This window comes from Motacilla alba, chromosome 1A (assembly GCF_015832195.1).
Source record: "Motacilla alba alba isolate MOTALB_02 chromosome 1A, Motacilla_alba_V1.0_pri, whole genome shotgun sequence".
Classification (NCBI taxonomy): domain Eukaryota; kingdom Metazoa; phylum Chordata; class Aves; order Passeriformes; family Motacillidae; genus Motacilla; species Motacilla alba.
This window is the reverse complement of record NC_052031.1, coordinates 46,243,484-46,263,254: the sequence shown is the minus strand read 5'-3', so window position 1 is coordinate 46,263,254 and position 19,771 is coordinate 46,243,484. Positions and strand designations below refer to the sequence as shown.

The window sequence follows — 19,771 nt, the reverse complement described above, 5'->3', positions numbered from 1 at the left end:
TGTTGAACAATACTTCTTTTCTTTCTTGTTTTTCCCACACCTGGAGTGAGGAATTTATATATATAATGTTTAGCACATTTAGCACCTGTCAGAGTAAGTATGTAAAGTTCCTGAAACTTCTTTAGAAAGTTATTTTCTAATCATTAAGTAGCAAATATGATGTTCTGTACAGTGTTGTTTTAGCTTTCACTATGTTACACTTTTCTTCCTCTATTCAGGTCAGTATGCAGCTTTCCCTTGCTAGATATTTTTAAATGTGCTATAAATAACTATCTTTGATTGATTCACTGTGCTACTGAGGTCATCTAAAAGCACTGCATTTTCAAATTTCTCTGCTTATTCTCTAATTGTAATTTTAACTGCAAATACCCTATACAAACTTCAGCATTCTTTTCTGACTTTGACATTTAATAGGACACAGTTGTATTTTCCCATTTGTGTAAACCAGATCCTGAGTTTTCTCAAAAATTCCTGCTTGGAATTTTGCATTTCTTATTGGCCCTGGGTCCCAGATCTTCTACTAGCTTTCCCTATACTACCTTTGTCCTACTTCAGAACTCAACCTTGCAGCTGGGTCCTCAATATCCACTTGTACAAGCAGCTGTCTTAACATCATTTCCTCAGATGCTTTTGTAACAAGTTGTGATCTTATCTCGTAATGCAAATGGCCTCTTGTAGGAAATAGCTTTACCCTGACCTTCTCTCAGAAATCCTTTCTCCATTGTAATTCAGAGCACCATTTAATATATCCATCCTGACTCCTAGAATATATTCTATATACCAGGAGTACTGCTGAAGAACATCCTTAAATTCTATCTCCTTGGAGAGCAGATTAATGTCAACGTTTTATGCTAGAGGCAAGATTTGTAGGAAAGTAATATCTTTTATTAGACTAGCAGATACATACAGAAAAATTGTTTTATGTTGGCTTTTCTTATTGCTTGAAAAAGGTCTTAAACTCTTCATGCCACTCCTCTTTTTCCCATCCCAATTTTGCCTTTCAGCAAGTGTTCTAAAGCTACTTCCTTTATCAAAGGAAACATGCTACACAGGAAAAAATTTCCAAAAGGATTTTTCTTCCATCCCTTAGCTCCCCAAAGATGTGCACAGAGAGAGAAACTACCACTAGCCTATCCTGCCTTCAGCATGGCTTTAGAAATTATAAATTGCTGGAATTTCCTTTTGAACAGTTATAGAATTTTGCACTAGAGTTTCAGGAAACATCTAGGCAGTAACAGCTTTGCAATAGGTTTCCCCAGTACCTCAATTGGAAAAGCAAAATCTACAATTCCACCTGGCTTTACTGAAACATGCTGGAGTCAACTGAGTGTCAAATTTACCTAGATTTTTAAAATGAGAATTACTTTTTCCTTCACTTTTAATATCAGTATTTTTTTGAATTAACACCTTTCTCTCATTTTCTGTCTTTGGTAAGAATCTAATTTAGGCGGTAAAAAGAGAGAAACTTTTCCTAGATATGAGAGTTGCTTTATCATCAAGCCATGCATTTCTCAAGGCATACATAAAGAACAAAGTGGAGGTGTTTCTCCCTAGTACAGAAACAAAAAACAATATTGCTTCCCTGTATTTGAAAGCTTTGAACATCTGGAAAATGTCATCAAGAAAAAATTACTTTCCAGCTACTGAGATGATCACATCTTAGTGAGCATCAATGGCAATCTGTTCACCATTGAAAACACTTTAAAAAATGTTAGTTATTACAGGAACTCATTTTTTCCCTATAAACCACAAAGATGTATAACTTCAATCTGTTTGAAAGGGTATTTCCTTTCAACAGAAGCTTCAATACAGAAAAACTTATACAAACTAATAATGAATTCCTTAAGTCCACCAAAGGGAGACCTTTTGTCCTTTAATAAATCAGTTAAAAATGAAAGTTTCCTAAAGTCATATGGCTGTTAGGTTTACTTTAGTAAGTATCATGCTTTTTTTAAAAATTGTATCAATTACTTTTACCTCTTTGCTTACACCAGGCAGAAATTGAATAAGTGAGGTGAAGGGTCAATAAATCTTTTGAAGAGAAGTGTACTTCTATTCCAGTATCTCCTGGTACACTTAACAATTCCAGCCTTTGTTTGATGGGTCTCACTTATGCCACAATGAATAGTTATAAAAGACGGGTCCCCGAGCTTCAGAGCCCTACAGTCAGGCTCATTGCTGCTCCACAAATCAAGCACACCCTGCTAGCATTTGTCACAGTAATTCCTCTCTGCAGCCAGAAGTTTGCTCATCACTTGGAGGTGTATTTTATTTATATTTAAAATGGGAGCAGATAACTTAATTCATCAACTAAAGATGTCTTTAGAGCAAAAGGATGAAAGCACCATACAGATCACCTCTTCATGGAAACAGCCACACCTGGTTTTGAAACTCCCAAGCAAATGGCTGAGGCTTCTCTCTCAACATGGGAGCTTACTAATGGATCTAAAGACAGGGAAGAAAATACTTCAGATAATAAAACAGCATGTAAACTCTGACTAAAGAGGTAACACGGTTCTAGCTGCCTTTTCTTTTTACTTTCATCCTCTTTTTATGAAAACACTGCCATAATTATTTAATATGTCAGTGTCTGTCAAACTGGATCATCTGGGAGGCTGAACTTTTCACAGCCAATATTTTCTAAGCTTGCCAGTTGTTTCCTGCTGACAGAAAAAACATTTCCACAATCAAACTGCTATCATCGATTCTTCTCTTCCTCTGATTTACTGCCGTGATGGCAATGCCTGCAGCTGCCAGTAGGCCTACTGCAGACTGAAAATCCATTTAACATAGGCAGTAAGCCAGCTCCTAAATACAGGAGCAGAAAATCCCTGGAAAGTGTGATTTCCCTTATTCGAATGTTGCTTTAGCCCTATCTCCGTGGAAAATATCTCCACAATCTCACTGTTTTCTCTGCAAACTCTTCTTTAAGGAAGTATGGTTTGTGTGGAGCCAGAGGATTGCCCCATTCCCCAAACCATACCCTACACTCACAGCTCCTGCTGGTGCTGCCCCTCTCTCCCTCTTGGCAGTCAGCTCCCAAGCACAGTGTAAGCCAACAGAAGTGCTGGGGAAAGCTCTCACTCCAGCTGCTGTCCTGTAGTCTCTTCTCCACTAGCCAAATCATCCAGGGGCAACTTCTATTGCCTTTTTTCCCTGTCTCACTGTGGACTTAGGTGCTGTAGATGCATGGGTGGGCAGGGCATTGCTCAGTCCTGTCAGGCTGGTGTGGAGATTCCTGGAGGGAATTGGGTCTGGGAGTCTGACAGTGATGCTGAAGGAGGGAGAGGGAGGACAGGCTAACCAGAGAGAGATGTTGTTCCTGTTCACTGGAGAGATGAAAGAGAGAAGGACTACAACACTTTGTAGCAGGCATGTTCTGCCTCCTCAGGCTCCTCAAAGGCAGTGACCACAAGGCAGGACCAGGCATGGTGACCTCTGTGAGGGACTCCCCTTACCTAGAGCTACTTTTCCTACAGCCCTGGATCTGGGCACTGCTAAGACACAGAAACCATTCTGTGAGCAGAAAAGCACTGGTGCAAAATCTGCACTACGGAGAAATGCTCACCAGCAGTTAGGAACACTGCCATAAATGTTCAGCAATGTTAACCCATCAATTTTCCTAGCTAGAGATGTCCCTGCCTGTACATTGTGTTGGAAATTCTCAACTTCAGTAAGCACATGGAGAGAATTTGGAAAAGCTGAGTAAGCATCTAAAAGAAGTCTTTAGGGCTTAGAAATTTTTGGTAATTCTTAGCTCTATGTAGCTCTAAAATAAAGATGAAATATCAAGCAGAAACATAAAGACTGCATGATCTATGGATTTTTCTTAAATGTGATTTGTAATATTTGAATATTTTTAGTATTACATGAAATGGCGTTAAAAGGCTTGATTGGAGGAAGGAACTGAGGTAGACAGGTAAGCTAATCTATGTTGCTCTGGTGGCTCTCATGTTGCCTCCTGGGTATTTCTTGTGGTTCAGTAAAGAGATTTGCAGTTTAAAATTAAGATTATAATTACTTGAACACCTTTCCAAAGCAGTTGGAGATGTGTGAGTAAGAACAGGAGAACAATGACTAAATCTGGGTAGCTCAAGGACTTGGATGCTGTTTTTGAGTCCCCTGGTTGAGCCATTTTCTACAGTTGTTAACCTTCTCTCACAATGGCTTGGTAGCAGCTAAGAGCCTGGGCATGTTCAAGGATTGTTTGAAATAATTTTTTGTGCTGCCAGAAATTACTGGTTCCTCTTGCCTTCAATTCTGCCTACATGACATAGTAGGGAAAATAGTTGAGCCGAAAATAGAACATTTCTATGGGCAAAATTCAGCCTCCATGGCAACAGTTAGACCACACTCGGATCAATTTGCCATTCAATGAAATCTTTTATTTATTTCATCGGAGCTTTGCTTTCAGTGCAACCAGCTTACATGGATTGAAGTTTTACTGCCTTTCTGCAAGATGGGGAAAAAACTGTTGCTCCATTTTAGTACTGACACTAAACTGAGCTGCCCTAAGCTGGGAGAAGCCTTGAGCAGTAATAGAGAGAAGGCCTTAGTACCAATGGATTTAAAAATGGTTAAAAATTCCCACAGAATTATATATATATATATATATTTATATATATATATATATATATAAGCTACATCAAGCTACATAGACACTACATAACTGGATTCATCTTTTTGTTTTAATTAAAATTATTACCAAGTAAAAACTTGATCCAACCAATTGCAGGTTCCTTTTGCAGAAACAGGAAAGTCTCAAGCCTATTTTCGCTTTTTTTAGTGTCTGATAAAAAGTTTGCTGGAAAATAAAAAGCATCATATTGCATCATAGTCTTTATGAAGAAGATGGTGCAATTACTTAATATCAAAATGAAAACTTACCCCACACTGCCATGAAAACAGCAAAAAAGACAGTAGCTCCATTGTCAAAAAGGTGGGTTACCTGAGAGATATATTGATAATGTGATCAGTTTGTGATAATAGGCCTTTATTTTCGCTTTTTACCTACTAAAATTAATGTGATCATGAGTTTACCTGGCCTGCCAATTCTGAGGATCCTTCCCTTGACATGTGAAATCCACCTGTGAATTGACAGGACTATCTGCCAGCCTGGCCTGGGACTGACCCCGACCAACACCAGATGTGAGCATCATTTCAGACCCAAAGCATTAATTTTATGGAACCACACAGAGAGGACGGATGAGAAGATAAAGGCTGATGTCAAGGACACTGTAACACATAGCTCTGTGACATGACCTCTGACGGTGCTGAATCTCTAAGGGCAAATTGCATTAAAATATTTTAGAACCCAAATTAAACACTGGTGAAAGACAATGTTAATGTTGGCTGAGCTCGATCTGTCCCTTCAAGATTTCATCCATCCACGCTCACTGAAGACAAATGCAAAAGGCAAAATTCATGCTTTTGCCAGGAAGTATCTCTATTTGCATAGCCTAAAACATACCTTGGCATAAATGCAGCTGTCCGACAACCTCATGAAGGGGCAGTATTTATCACATATAGGACACATTATGATATCTGTAGCTTGGCAGACTTCTTTACTGGAAAAATAGGAAAGACAAAAATTAATAGCTTGGTTATTACAACAATCTGCACAACAATCTGTCTGGATTGATAGGCTTTGCTGATATTCAGTTACTTATTGAACAAAACTGATCTGTAACTGAAGCCAAGATGTTCATAACTGCATGTGTATAATTAATATTTGCTGACTGTCTAAGACTACAGAGTTTACAGTCATAGCTGCAGAGTGCAGTTCTCCAGGGACAACCCAGTAGTATTTGTTTATCATTTTCAGCTTCTCCTTGAGTCAGAGTGACCTTTGGTAGGAGGAGGGTGAGGATAACTTCAGACAAAGTCATTCTTGTGACATAAGTGCACAAAAACTTAGAGATGCAGCACTCAGCAGAAGGTCCAGAAATTTCTTCATCTGAGCAATGCCTCTCTGTGGTGGATCTTTGGGAAAGGCTTTATAGAGAGTGAAAATTCCCCACCCTTGTGCTGGCCTCTTAAAGAGTAATGAAGGAGTCTGCTTTTTCCCTACTTCATTCTGAGTTGCCAGCACCATTAACAACTGGAACTGGGCTAGAAGAATTTCCTCTCATCTCAATTCAGGAGCATAAAACATGGGAAGTTTGATACTGGGTACCTTATGACAACTAAGCAGTCTTTTCTTGACTGTTCATTCAACAGTTTAAAATGAAATAATTAACAGCTTGTGGGAAGATCTCTCAAATTATTAATAATAACCCACAGTTGCAATTTCTTTTTAAAAGTTCCCATGTTACCTGACTTGGCAGTGGTTCAAAGTGGTGACTCCATACAAAAAGACAAATAATCCAATGAAGGCAGCTGGGAAGAGCATCCCTGTGTACCAGCCTAACCAGGCAAAGTACAACCCAATTTTCTCACCAAAGTACCGTCTGTTTTAAAACAAAACACAGCAAAGTTAACTGCTAATTAGAATAATCTATTTAATCTTGCTCATTGGTAGAAAAAAATATTTCTATCTTATCTGAAGAGTAGATTAAAGAGGAGAAAAAGTCTTCAGCTAAGCTTCTAAATACACACTGAGGGACCTGCCTCAGTAATGAACTTAAAACAATAATTTAAAAATTCAATAACCACAGTTTACAGTTAGATAAGTGGTGACCTCATGAAGGAAACACTGAGTTACTTTTAGAAAGCTAGTTCTTTGTATTTGGGAAATTGATGGGGTGCTTTGATTTTGCCTGTTTGACTTTACTGCCTGAATAATTGCATTGAAATAAATTTTATCCCTAAAGCTTGTAAAACAGCAAAAATTATTTGAGCTCAAATTGAGTTCTAAGAAATTAATTAACCAGAGTTCATTCTCCAATACAGCTTATTTTCATTTGATTATTTATTTTCTTAGCTCAGTTCCTGCAAAATTAATTTCACAATTCTACTGCAGTGGAAAGTGAAGTGCAAGTAAGGTCCATCATCTTGCAATGGTTTGAGGAAAGCAGTCTGAATTGATCCTAATTTATTAGATATATTGCTCAAAAACTAGCAGAAAAGTAGACAGAAACTTTCATCTTGCTACATACATATTCATTAGCAATTTTCCTCCTCCCAAATACAACCAAACCTTTATTTATGTGTTAGAGAATACATCAAGCACACAAAAACCTGCTGAACTCATTGGCAGAGGAGCAGGCTCATGTACTGTCCTATTGAATTGAGCACAGTGGATTTTAGGGGATTACTTGCAAGATTTGTTTTAAAGAATGATGCAAGATTATATGCTTGTGTTTCAGGCATTTTGTAGACAACTTAAACTTGCATATCCACTCAATTTAAAAACAGCTGCTACTGGAAAGTCTCTTTCACCCTAATGATGCCACTTCTGATGTATCCAGAGAGTACGTGCAGTGAGCCAGCACTGCTGGCTCCTCTCCTCTACCAGAAAACATCATTGGCCAAACTTTCTCAGTGAGAACGGAAAGCCCTAGGACTGTCCCTAGTGCTGGGTACATTGGAGGACACTTGGTGTGGACTGCACAAAATTAGCAGTTTTCAAGTTGTAGTTAAAAATTTCCAGTGTGGGAAATATCTCTCTGGCCTGAACTCATGCTCTGATGGAAGACACTGATCTCTAGTGACTATTTTCATTTGAGTTTAACATCTGTGTATAAGAAGCCAAGTATTGTCATTTTGTTTTTATTCTTCTGTCACTCAACAGAGACTCAAATTCACAGACTAAAGAGATGGTAAGCTAACATGCTAACTGAGCTAACATGCTCAGTTCTGACAAGGGCAGCAGGTCTGATTGTAAAAAACACACTGCAAACTGCTTTTTAAGATCTGTCTTAAGAGTGTAAATGAAACCTTTGGCCTGATTATTTTCCTTACGTCTAGGACATTAGCGTGTGCCTGCATGTCCAAAAATGCAAACTCATGTTTGAGCTTACTTCCACTAAATATGGATGACCTATTTTTCTCCATGTACATAGTTTGAAGTAGTGAAGTCCACCTAACTTTCATCAAGCTTTATTTTTCACTTCATTCCCTACACTCAAGGATGAATGCTTCCTCACTTCAATCCTCTGGCTGACAAGCATTAATGGCAAAAATAATCTCCTACCCTGTTGAGGCCTTCAATCTAACAGTGCAAATCATAGTATTCTTTTTGATCTAGAAATCAAACACCTTCCTCCTAGATGAAGACCAAAGTAAAGTTCAGTGTGTGCATAAAGAAGACTGTCCATGATGGAGAGCAACCCATCTCTGAAAAGAAAGGAAAAGGCATCCGAGCTGGGTTTTAAAATTAAATGTAAGATGTTGGCATTACTTTGATACGTATTCGTTTAAATATGGATAAACAGCCTCAATATTCCATTATTGCCTTTTGCAACACAGTTGGTACTCTACAGGCACAGGCTGTACTACTGTAAATTGCATCAGGATCAACTTAATATATCAAGTCTTCTGGCCCTATGGTTTGCATATTTCTCTTTTTAGTCTCTGCACAGATACTATGGAAACAATGTACACAAAGAATTCCAGAGGTTTCTCTCCAGAATGCATCACTGTGCATGACTTATACCTAAATTTCACCTATTATCATTCTACTCATTTCAAGGCCTCTTTGAAATTTTCCAGTGTTGATAACATCTTTGTGTTCTTGTTAACTTTGCCAATTAATTACTATCCATTTTTTCAGATTATTAAAATGGACAGAAAAAAATCTGAGTTTGAGTCTTTAATGGTTCTCCCACAGAATTTTTTTCTCCACAACTAACCTAAAAAGCAGAGACATAAAAAACCCCCAAGCACCCAGTAGAATAATCCATCTCTCCTATCCTTATATATGCTGTATCATCAAAAAATAATAAAAATGTAATTTCAGCTTCTCGTTTGTAATCTAGCCTGTATACTAGCCCTTTAATACCAGTTACCTTAATGGTGAACTGTATATCCCCTCTACCCATTCCAGTGGTAGAGCTATGACTTACCTGGGACAAGATTTCAATATTCATATTTATCAATAAGGCACATTTTTGGAAAGTATTAAGCTACAAAGTCTAATTTCCAACCTATGAAATGTGCTATTGGATTATCCTATGTTTAATGACCCTCATTACAGAATATTTTACTTTCAACATGCCTAGAAGGAAGTCATGGATCTAGAATAATAGACACATCAGGGCTAAAGCCAAGAACCTATCTATTTTCATTAACTCTTCAGCAGGTAAGAATGAAATTCTGTACAGAACTTTCTACACCATGGAAACTAGAGCTTTCCAGCAGGTGTTCTGGACATATGAAGCTCTCATGTCAGAAGCAATGGGGTGAGTAGGAAGGCTTGACAGGAGACTGAAAGGGAGTAGTCAGCTTGCAGTCAAGACATTTAATGGAAACATGGGACAAAATGGAAGTTACTCAGGCATCAGTTTTTGCTTCCAAGTTCACTTAGATATCTTTACAATCACTTAATAACCAGTTTTCGTCCCTGCATTTTTGTCCTGTCAATTACATGCAGCAGCAGGAGCAACTTGTGCAGAATCAAGAAGGAAGTAACAATGCACGGAAGTGTGAAGGAGGTGATCCAAAGTCCCCAGGAATCACTGGAACTATTTCTGTTGATTTACCTGGTCCCAGAGCATATAAATATACTGAGACCTGTTTCTTTCTAATTATAATCAATTCTAAGGGTCATAAATTGTTATTGTAAAGCATCTATGGACTCTAAATTCCAGGAGATGTATAATTAAAGTAACGGTACCACATCTGTTGACTAATAGGAGTAGCTGTGAAAAATATGCCAACTCTGGGCAATCGTACTGCCACATGTTTCAAAGCAGAGTGGAAGCAGAATCATGCAATTTCCCTCAAATGACTTTTTCTCACTTATTTTTAGTGACTAGTATCTCCATAACAGCCAGCTGATGAGATTAAATGAAATCTGGAGTTGCCAAATTGGCCGCATAGGAGATGGAAACCTCACTTTAACATCTAAGGAAAAAATAAAACAGCACTGGAGTAGGAACATTTTCACTTACCATTGTGGTAACTTGACTTTAAGGTAGAAATAGCACAGCTATTGATGACATAAATGTACTATCTATATCCAGTTTATTTCTCAGCCTTTCTAAAGCATGATGTGAACTAACAGCATAACAGATGTCTGTGGAAGAATCAACATCCAGCCCCTCCTTTTGTACAGATGACCACACTACACCCTTCAAGCACAATCCCACATGACTCTTATGGGGGGAAAAAAAAAGATTTTCCTGCTGTAGAACAGGCACTTAGCAAAGCTTCTTTTTAAAGTGTGCCCACTGAAATGCTTCCAAGTGAAATGAACAGCAGGTCTTGCTGGTGTCATCAGTTCTACAAGGAAAAGTCTCCAACTCAATAGACACGTGAACTGCTGAGAGTGGCAGTAGATGTGGAAGATTCATTCACAGATGCTGGATTACTCACATTTCCTTAGCTCCTCCCAAATCTTCAAATCCTCTGAAAACTCAGCAGGAGTTGAGGAAATGTGAGTAATCCAGCATCTGTGAAGTGAGAAGGAAAAGGCATCCCCTTCTCTTTGTTGTCACCCTCCTTTAGTGAATTCATCACAGCTGTGGATGTGTTCCAGGCAGCACATGGCAGGCTGGGCTGGGGCTGCAGCTTTGGACCTGCTGAGTTTGGTGGCTTGTGAATCGTTGTGCCAATGCTCAGGGAGGAGCACAGCTCCCCCTGCCCCTCTCCTCTTTGGGTAAACACCTACTCTGAACAACAGCAGGACACTCCTGACTTCAGCTAGGGGGTCTATAGCAATTGCCTTTTTTTAAAATAGATTTTGCAAAATCTGTCTGATGAAAAAATAAACTTTCTTTAAAAATCTTTAAACCCAGGCTATGCAAGAAGGTTGCTATCAAGGTCTAGAATAATCATATCTCTAACATTTCTTATTCTGTTACCATTTATTCTCATACTTTCACAAACCTTTCAGATGCCTGATCCTCAAATTAAACCAAACACCAGATATTGCCTCAAGAGCACTTTCACAAACAAGAAGTGATGAAGAACAGTAGCCTTGACCACTATGGAAAAATGGTTCTAAAACTCTATAGAGATAAGTTGTTTGTACTGTGACAATAATATCTTGTTGTGTATTGGGAAATTAAAAGCAAAAAACCCCTTCAGTGTAACTGCTGGCTCCTCCATAAATCAGTGATTTCTGTTGTGCAATTTGACAAAAAATTCCAAATTTCTGTCCAGTGTATTAAAAAAAGAAGTAAAAAGTTTTTGGGATTAAATTATGAGATTTAATAAATTATTTTCTAAGGCAGTAAAAAAATTACATTACTCAGTAAAACTTTTTATTGTATTTCTTGGTTAGCTTTTTACCCATGGAAATGAAACTCTCTGTTTTATGAAATGGATAGGTTTTATATGGCCTTAATCAGTAACACTGTCTGTCTCCAGGGCTACCCTCTACAATTTGGAAAACAATTGGAAACAATTTTTGAGAATAAATAAGAGCAAAGTTTTCTATTGGTTACAGGACTTATGAAAGAGGCAATTAATAAGCTGGACCAATTGAATGTTGTGGATGACCCTTCCTGATGGTCAATGTATCTTCAGTGCTCCTGATACATCTGAAGACTTTATTAACAGGCTCTTGCAGCTCCATATTCCTCTCTTCAAGTAGAAAAAGCCCATTACTGTCCAATAATAGTTCTGCCATCATCATCAGTAAAGGCTCTGACTGTCTCTATATACATAAGAAATATGTAATCCTCTATTAGTGCATGCAAGGATATTTGAAAATATTATTTAAAAGGACTGTAAGAACTTGGAATCACATCTCAGCTTCCTCAGCATTTCTTGCTTTGCTGACTACTTCCAAGATGAATAAAAGTCTGGACAGTGGTGATGTGGCTGGTCTGAGTTAAAGGGAAGTGGTACAGAGGAGACTTCCACCTCTAGTGTTGTGAACACAGTAGCACACTCAGCAACTCTAAGCTCTCTCTGTGCCATTTGTAAGCATCACGAAACTTCATCCAGTGCTCATTCTGTGGTTGCTTTTTGAAAAAAGAAGATCTAGTTGGTGAGAGCCTATCTTTCACCAAAGCCATGCTCCAAGGAGGAAGAACTCCTCCTGTGGACAGATGTCTAATCAAGTATATCCAGCCTCCATAGATTCTTCTCTTCCTTTTTTTCTCTCTTAAATATAATGTAAACACTTCAGTACAAATTACAGTATCAGGAAACTCTGGAATGAAACTCCTTTCACTTTCAGGTCCTTCTTCAAACTCCTCTATAAATATTTCTTTGGATGTAGTGTCACCATGAACTAAATGGTTTCCCATGACTTCAGGATCAGTTTTTAAAAACCACATGAATTAAATAAGCTTTCCATGGTTTTGTCAGAAGTGAAAAAACTTGTGCTCAAAGCATCTACAATGTGACATAGCAAAAGCAGGTAAATCTCACCTTACAAGATCCAGCGGCTGGTATTTATACCACACTCCCCAGGAAGCCCAGCACTCATAGAGCAGGTGTCTGTGGTTTTCTGCTCCATGGGTTTTTATTGAATTCTTACTTCTGTAACTTCCCTAAAATACAAATCTGACATTAATGAATAACAGCAGCAAAAAAGAATATTTAAGAAATCTCTCCTACTATGCAAACTACAAACTTGTGCTCCAAAAGCTAAATATGGCATTAAAAAAAAAAAATCAGCTGATGTCACTAAGATTTGAGAATACTCTTCCTAAGGAATTTATAATATATTATATTAAAGTCATAGCCTATAAATGCAAAGAAAATCTTTGGAGAATCTCAAAAAGCCCCCCAGAGTGTGATGTTTTCCTCTCTGAAAACATACCGATACATCAACTCAAAGAGTTTTTACAGAACAGATCTGGAATAACTCTCTTTACTCATATCTTTTTGCAAGAAATACCCCTAATTTTTCCCCAAGGAAAAAAACATCGCTAAATGGAAGCATGTCAGAGCGAGACATTAATAAGGTTAAGGATAAATAATTACACAATTAAGAATTCATTTTGTGGGAAATGTCTGTTCAAAAAGGAAAAAAAAAGAGCAAAATACCTCATGAAGAGGAAATGCAGCTTCATAGGAGCCATTACTGAGCAATCGATTCAGACCTGACAATCAAAAGTATTCAATTATTTACCAACAGGAGCAGAAAAATGGCTTAGTAAAAAACAAAACATATTTTCATAAACTGGCTAAATGAAGATGGAAGCCAATTGACAGTACACGATACATGTAGAAAAATTAATATTCTATAGATTTTGATAACTAAGAAATAATACAGAGAAAGACTTGTTCAAATATTGATCAGAATCTATCATTTATTATGCTAAGGCATAAAGATAAGAGGCTTAAAGATTAATTTGCCAAATCCATCTTTAGTGTAACTTCAGTGAAATTAGAGACTTTAAACCAGGTTCAAAGTTTGACCTTATAAAACATGGTCTAACAAAGCTATTTAAATGAAAGACTGCATATCTTGGGAGCTAAAAACTTCAGGGTAAGTCTTGACATTTTTGAATTGCAGACCACTAATGCAACAGAAACTCAAAATTTCCATATGATAAGAACTTTTTAAAATGTGTTCAGCTTGTGTCTTATGAAAGTTGCTGAACAGACAGAAAGGAACAAAACTGCAGCATTACAAGACCAGAAAATAAAATCATTCCTATGTGGCACAAAAAAGTAATCATACAACCCACTCAGGCCATGTCCCTCTTTAATGAGAGCCTGGAGAAATAATGTTTGCTGAGATGTTGGTGCTTTTCAATTGGAAAATCACCAAAATAGGACTGTACTGTTACCAGGCAATGCAAAACAAAATACCCACATGAAGAACCTGAAGGTATTTGAACCCTATTGACCAGTAGGCATAGAGTATTGATTCCTTTCCTAATTCACAGGGGATAGACAGCAGCAAGAATACAGCAATGAGAAATATTAAGTCAATATGAATGACACTTTCAGTGATAGCATCAGTATCTGCCTGGCAAAATATGTTTTCTTCCAATGTCTCTGTCAGAAAAGTAAAACTTGTACAGCTGAGCTGGGCTTTGCTCTGCCCAGTGATCAGTGCAAGGTTGTGTTCACTACACGTACAGCACAAGTTGACATGTGAGGGAGATTGGGATCTTGAGGTAGGCAGGGACTGCAGGTGTTTGGGCAAGATGCAACATCAGCTCTGCTCAGGGCTATTGCTGCCCTCAACCCCACAGCTGAGAGAGAAAGAAAGTGAAATTCTGGGATATTTCTCTTCCTCTTCAGGAAAGGTGAGGTTTAAACAGCAGGGAAATGAAATAGACTGCAGAGTTTTATGGAGATTGTCTCTACATTTGTCTCTGTGTGATACTCAAGCTGTGTGTGCTCTGTATGACTTGGCAGAAGGTGGCCACTATTCACTATTTCATGTTCTGTCCCTCCCCTGTCACTGCCCGCTCTCCTGGACTTGCACGTGTGCCACTCCAAATTTCCACTCCACTCACTAACTGAAAATGAAGCCCCAGTTATGAATAGCATTCTTTGCACTGAGGACATCAATGGTGAACTCCCTTTTGACTTACAGCATCACCAGAGATACAGAGTCCTCCATCTCCCTCAGGGATGGATAGGTAACCAGGGAGAAGCCCTGTAGCCTGAGATGTAGAGCAGCACAAATCTTGCCATCCTTCCAAGCACATTTTAATGAAAGAATAAAGGTTTTCCTGCATGAGTCTCTCTGCTTCATTGCTTGTAATCTGTTAATATTTCATGTTTAAATCAGCCTCTTCCCTTGCAGAGGTTATAAATCCCATGTGGTGACGTGCCTGTGAAAGCTGACTGATATAACAGGGAGATGATCACATCTTCCAGGCAAAGCCCCTACCACAGCAGTGGGTGAGATGGAAACAGTCAAAACCAATGCGATTAAAAAGGAAGGAAAAGATTCTGTTATGAGGCCAGGCAGACTTCTCCTTTCTTTTCTTAAAGACACATTTAAAAGCACATTGCTCAGTACTTACCAATTTTGTTTTTCCCTTCTTCATATTTCACTCTTTGTAAGATATGGTGTACAATTCTACTTCTTGTAGCATTATTGAAGAAAGTATCTTTGTTGTGTATTATGAAGCTACATGAAAATAAAAACCAAGGGCATCTCAGAAATATTTAATAGCACATTTAAGGCAAATATTTAGTTCCATTACTTTTGTAGCACTCTAAAAATGTATGTAAGCACATGCAAGGAGGATTAAAGACACTTGATTGAGAGACGATTAGCCAGGGGAGATACTGTCATTAACAGTGCTCATTCTCTTACAAAGAATTATGTGGAGAAGTCTGGGGAAAGATATTTAAGTATTCATTGTGATATGCATCACTTTTAGATAATTCATTGAAAACTACAGAATTATTGCACAAAAATTTGCAAAAGCATATCTTTGTAAGTGCAGCAGTAGAATTTCACTTCTGTTGTAGGCTTTTTTGTTGTGCTTTACACCTAAGAGTCAGTTGGAAACATGTACCTGGTAAACCATTCTTACTGAAAGCTGTTACTGAATACAATTTTAGAAATGAAAGTATCATATACGCCTACATTTGGTCCTGGAAGCTAAAATATAGAAGAAAATTAGCTCTCAGAGGCCACTTATCAAGTTGAATATGAATGTAGATTCTATGTTCAATAGGTTGGATGGAATAAATTTTAAAAAAACCAACAAACCCTGTGGATAGAGGGCAATATTAGTTTCCTCATCTGTGTTTTTGAAGAGCTGCAGAATTGAATAAACTGATAAATTAAATGTTAAGGTCACAGAAGTGTCATAGAGAGATGAATTTGTAGGAGAGCACACTAGACAAATACAACCTTAAATGAGATCATCTTAATCAGTAGCTTGGAGTAGATTCACTTGATCTTCTCTTTTGCACAATGTGAGATTCACTGCTCAGTTTTCCCCTCAGAGAATTTTATCCAAATGAAGTTGTTTTTTTTTTTTTTCAGAATCAATCTTTACCCATGGGAAATAATATACAGCTTTGCACCTCCACAGTAATTTTGAGAAACGAGGAGTCCAGCTTCTGGACTTTGAGAACTTTATGTGCTCCCTCTTTATTATCAAAATTCTCAGCTGAATTTTCAATACAATACAATGTGTACATAAGATCCTTATGTTCTGCTTCAAAGGCTGACAGTAAAAAAATATCCTAAAGTAAAGGTATGTAAGACAAATTGCTCCAAGAGCACCAGAAATAATAAAACCTGTTTTTTTAGTGTTTTAGTCCTTTGCCACTTCACCCCAGATACTCACAGGCCATTTCTGTGTCTACAATCTACTCACTATTGTACTCAGTATTTCTGGCTTCCTCCCATTTCCCTGCTATTCTCAAAGTCCTACTCATGCCCTACAGTACTTGCCAAAAGTAATTACATTTATGGGTATTGGCTGACCATCATGTCCATGCTGATTTATCATGGGCTGGTACCAAACAGCAAATACAGCTGGTCTCCACTGGCCACTGCCTTTTCTGTATAGGAACAGTTTTGGACCACTATTCCAATTTCCAAGCTGCTATTACTCAAAAGGTATGTAAGACTGAGGTTATCTTTCAGATACAGAAAGATATGTGGATATAAAGATGTATCTTTACCACTACACCTGTATCAAATTCAGCTGAAAGTAATCAGTATGTGAAATAATAACTACCAAAGGTATTTTGAGAGAAAAGAATACTGCATTCATGTAAATCTTAATGCTGACAGAAATAATATTTTATAAAATCTAAACTGTGAAGCAGGTAGAACAGTGTTGTTTTCAGCTGATGCTGGAACTCTGCATTAGGCTGTTTGTGTAGCAGCAGAAACAAATTAAAAGGCAGGAGTAAAACAGACATGAATAGTTAGATTTTTCCTCTTTATTTAATTTTCTTTTACTGCCTGACTATCCAAGACCTCACCTCCCAGACAGTTAAAGAACTGTGAAGACAACTTCGCAGATATCAAAACAGCACAGTAATTCTCATTTTTACTTAGTTTGACTCATCATTCTGACGAGTTCTTGTAGGATTCAACTGGGAATTGGATCACCTTATCTGGGAAACCTGCAACATGGAACCAGATAACACCTTAATCTATTTTCCTTGTAATACAAGGTTACTTTGCCCATCTGTTATCACAACTGTCTCATACTGTAACTAGAGATAGCCATTTCAACATCTTTTCTGAAGAACTTGTTTAATAGTTTTGTTTGTATTTAAGAATTTCTATTTTCAAGTGTCATGAATGCAAAAAGGCAAAAAACAAGGATTACAGGAACTCTAAAAAGCAAAGAAATAATCACTTGCTTAAAGGAACACTAGTAATTTGCAGCAATTTGTAAACTTAGTAATGGTGTTACTAGCTTTTAATCTCATATGGGCAAAGAAGAAATAACCAGACGTGTCTGTGAAGCAGATGTAAACACATCAGTATGATAACTGCCATGAAGAACTCTGCCTATTCCAGAATAGCTGAAGCAGTCCTAAAACACCTGTGAGAATATGAGCTGTAGAGGTTCTCCCCTGCCCAGGCTTGTGCCAGTAAGAGCAGGAGGGGGAGAGGAGAGGAAGGACACAACATGATCAGAGTGGGTCAAAAACATGCCCTTGAGTGTTTTCCAAAGTTATTCATGAAGACACAGATAAAGAAGAGATGCTAGAGTTCAGCAAAGGTGAAAGAGTAGTGCCAAAAAGGAGTCCTCTGGATGTCCTGGACCATCCCTAACAATATCATTATTTTGGGATAGAATTGCATGTGGTAACATTTAAAAAATAATCCTCACTTCTTTTTGAAGATAGAAGTCATAGGGTTTTTAAAATCTGCTTAACTCAAATACTCATTTATTTTTTCTGTGAAATTGTCTGTAGAGTAGACCCAGACAGAGCAGCATCACCATAATCAATGGGGCAGGGGCCTCTGGCATAGGAAACAATGAGGCAGACATGAGGGGAAGGCCTTGAAAAGTTGAGAATATCTCAGGCAGCTGTATCTGTGTCACAACACCCCAGTTAGACAGCGACATCAATTAGGACAATGTCAGGGAGGTTTCAATTTATCTCAAAACTCACAGGAGTTGCTCTTGTCGGGTGAGAGGCAGCTGAGTGTGGGGCTTACCCCTTTCAACCACCTCCCCTTCTTCCCATGCTTCACGGACATTTCTTCCCCCCAATTTTCTGTGTTTCAGTTTGTCTTATTTCTCAATGTGGGTGGTAAATCCATATTCACACAATAACCATCAAAGCTATTCCATGTTCTACAGCATCCAATGAAGAATTCAGAGGAGAAAGATTTTCTCAGTCTGTGAATAATCTCACACTTCAAATTTCAGTTCACAGGGGCCAGAGCTGAAGACAATTTCAAACTAGGTACACATAAACATTTATCAGACATTACTGAGCTATGAACTGTATAAAGCAGAGGCTTTTCTAGCGAGTTTTTTAGCCCTTGTTGCTTTTAGGTGGAAGAATTTCCTCAGCTGTTCTGTTTCTGCTGCCCTTGTTAGATTTTCAACATGCACAAGGATTTGAATATTCATAAGAGCAATACAGCTTGTTTTCAGGCTCAGTAAGGGTTTAGACTTTTTTTATGAGACTCTTCACTGATGGTTTTCATCATTTTGTCACATCATTTGTAAGACAAAAAATAAGTAAGGGTTAATACATTATAATTTTTTTTTTACCTGTGAAGTTAATGTACAGGTAGATAAAGCCAGTGATTTGTTCCACAACATTCATGAACTTGGCCCTATAAGTCTTATTTGTGTGAGCTATCCTTACTCAAAAGGAAAATCCCAATGAAGATAATGAGAGTACTTCTGGAAGGAAAGCTTCCAGAGTTGATCCTTAATTAAAGTCCCTTTCAAAAATGTCATTCTGGAAATACTGCTCTTACACTTATACTGTAAGAGACATGAAGAGTCAGTGAAGGTTAATTGCTTTGAAGCTATATTTGTAGCCTTTCTAACTAAACTGGGAACTGGAAATTTCAAACTATCTTTCCATGGATAGCAAAGCACAGCAAGCTAACTGTTGCCTAGTGCAAATTCAACCAAGAAAAAATTACCAATGAAGTCCTGTTCATACATTGTCTTTGGTAATTTTGCATGTTGTACAAACCCTTAAAGGGTAAATTTAGCTCTTGAATATTTGAATACACATTTGAAAAAAAGTGGGTTTACTTTTCTTGCTTTTTTTACTTTTTTATATTTTGGGAAAGCAAAATGCAGGAAAAGGCTGTTTTCTGATTTAGTGGCAAGATAAACAAGCTGAAATCTGAGCACCTGTGGCCTGGTGACAAAGGTACAAAGGGAGGCTGGATGCATGCACAGATCCGTGTGTATCTTTGCACTGTGAGATCCACAGACACTGAAACATTTGACGTCTGACACTCACCATATCTAAAATTGCCTTCTGCTGGAAGCAGTACAAACTAAGAGCACAGATGCTGTTGGAAGTGGTGATCTCTATTGGACACTCAGAAGTGGGAGTCTACTCTATGTGAGTAGTGTATTCCTTAGCACAGAAAAAATGCCCAGCCTTCTGTACTCCCAGGTAAATCACAGAGCCAACAGCCAACCTGTTGTTGGCTGAGGTAATAGCAGGTTTTTAGCTCATTTAACATTGAAAAAGTAAATCCCCAGCTGTAGTGGCAGCAGCAACGTGAGTCTGCAGTATTCCCCTGAGAATAATACCACACATTTCTCTACTTTATTTG

At 37.9% G+C, this 19,771-nt stretch overlaps 1 protein-coding gene across 4 annotated transcripts in view; it reads right to left on the bottom strand.

Annotated features, from left to right (window-relative positions):
- The window catches only part of ANO4 (anoctamin 4), a 210,754-nt gene that overhangs the window by 40,803 nt on the left and 150,180 nt on the right, over nucleotides 1–19,771 (bottom strand). For all 4 annotated transcript variants that reach the window (XM_038152973.1, XM_038152974.1, XM_038152975.1 and 1 more), the window contains 6 exons: nucleotides 15,048–15,154; nucleotides 13,105–13,160; nucleotides 12,484–12,605; nucleotides 6,315–6,449; nucleotides 5,471–5,567; nucleotides 4,888–4,948 (listed from right to left, as the gene is read on the bottom strand). In XM_038152973.1, the coding sequence (XP_038008901.1) occupies nucleotides 4,888–4,948; nucleotides 5,471–5,567; nucleotides 6,315–6,449; nucleotides 12,484–12,605; nucleotides 13,105–13,160; nucleotides 15,048–15,154 (578 nt within the window). The remainder of the gene's footprint in view (nucleotides 1–4,887; nucleotides 4,949–5,470; nucleotides 5,568–6,314; nucleotides 6,450–12,483; nucleotides 12,606–13,104; nucleotides 13,161–15,047; nucleotides 15,155–19,771) is intronic.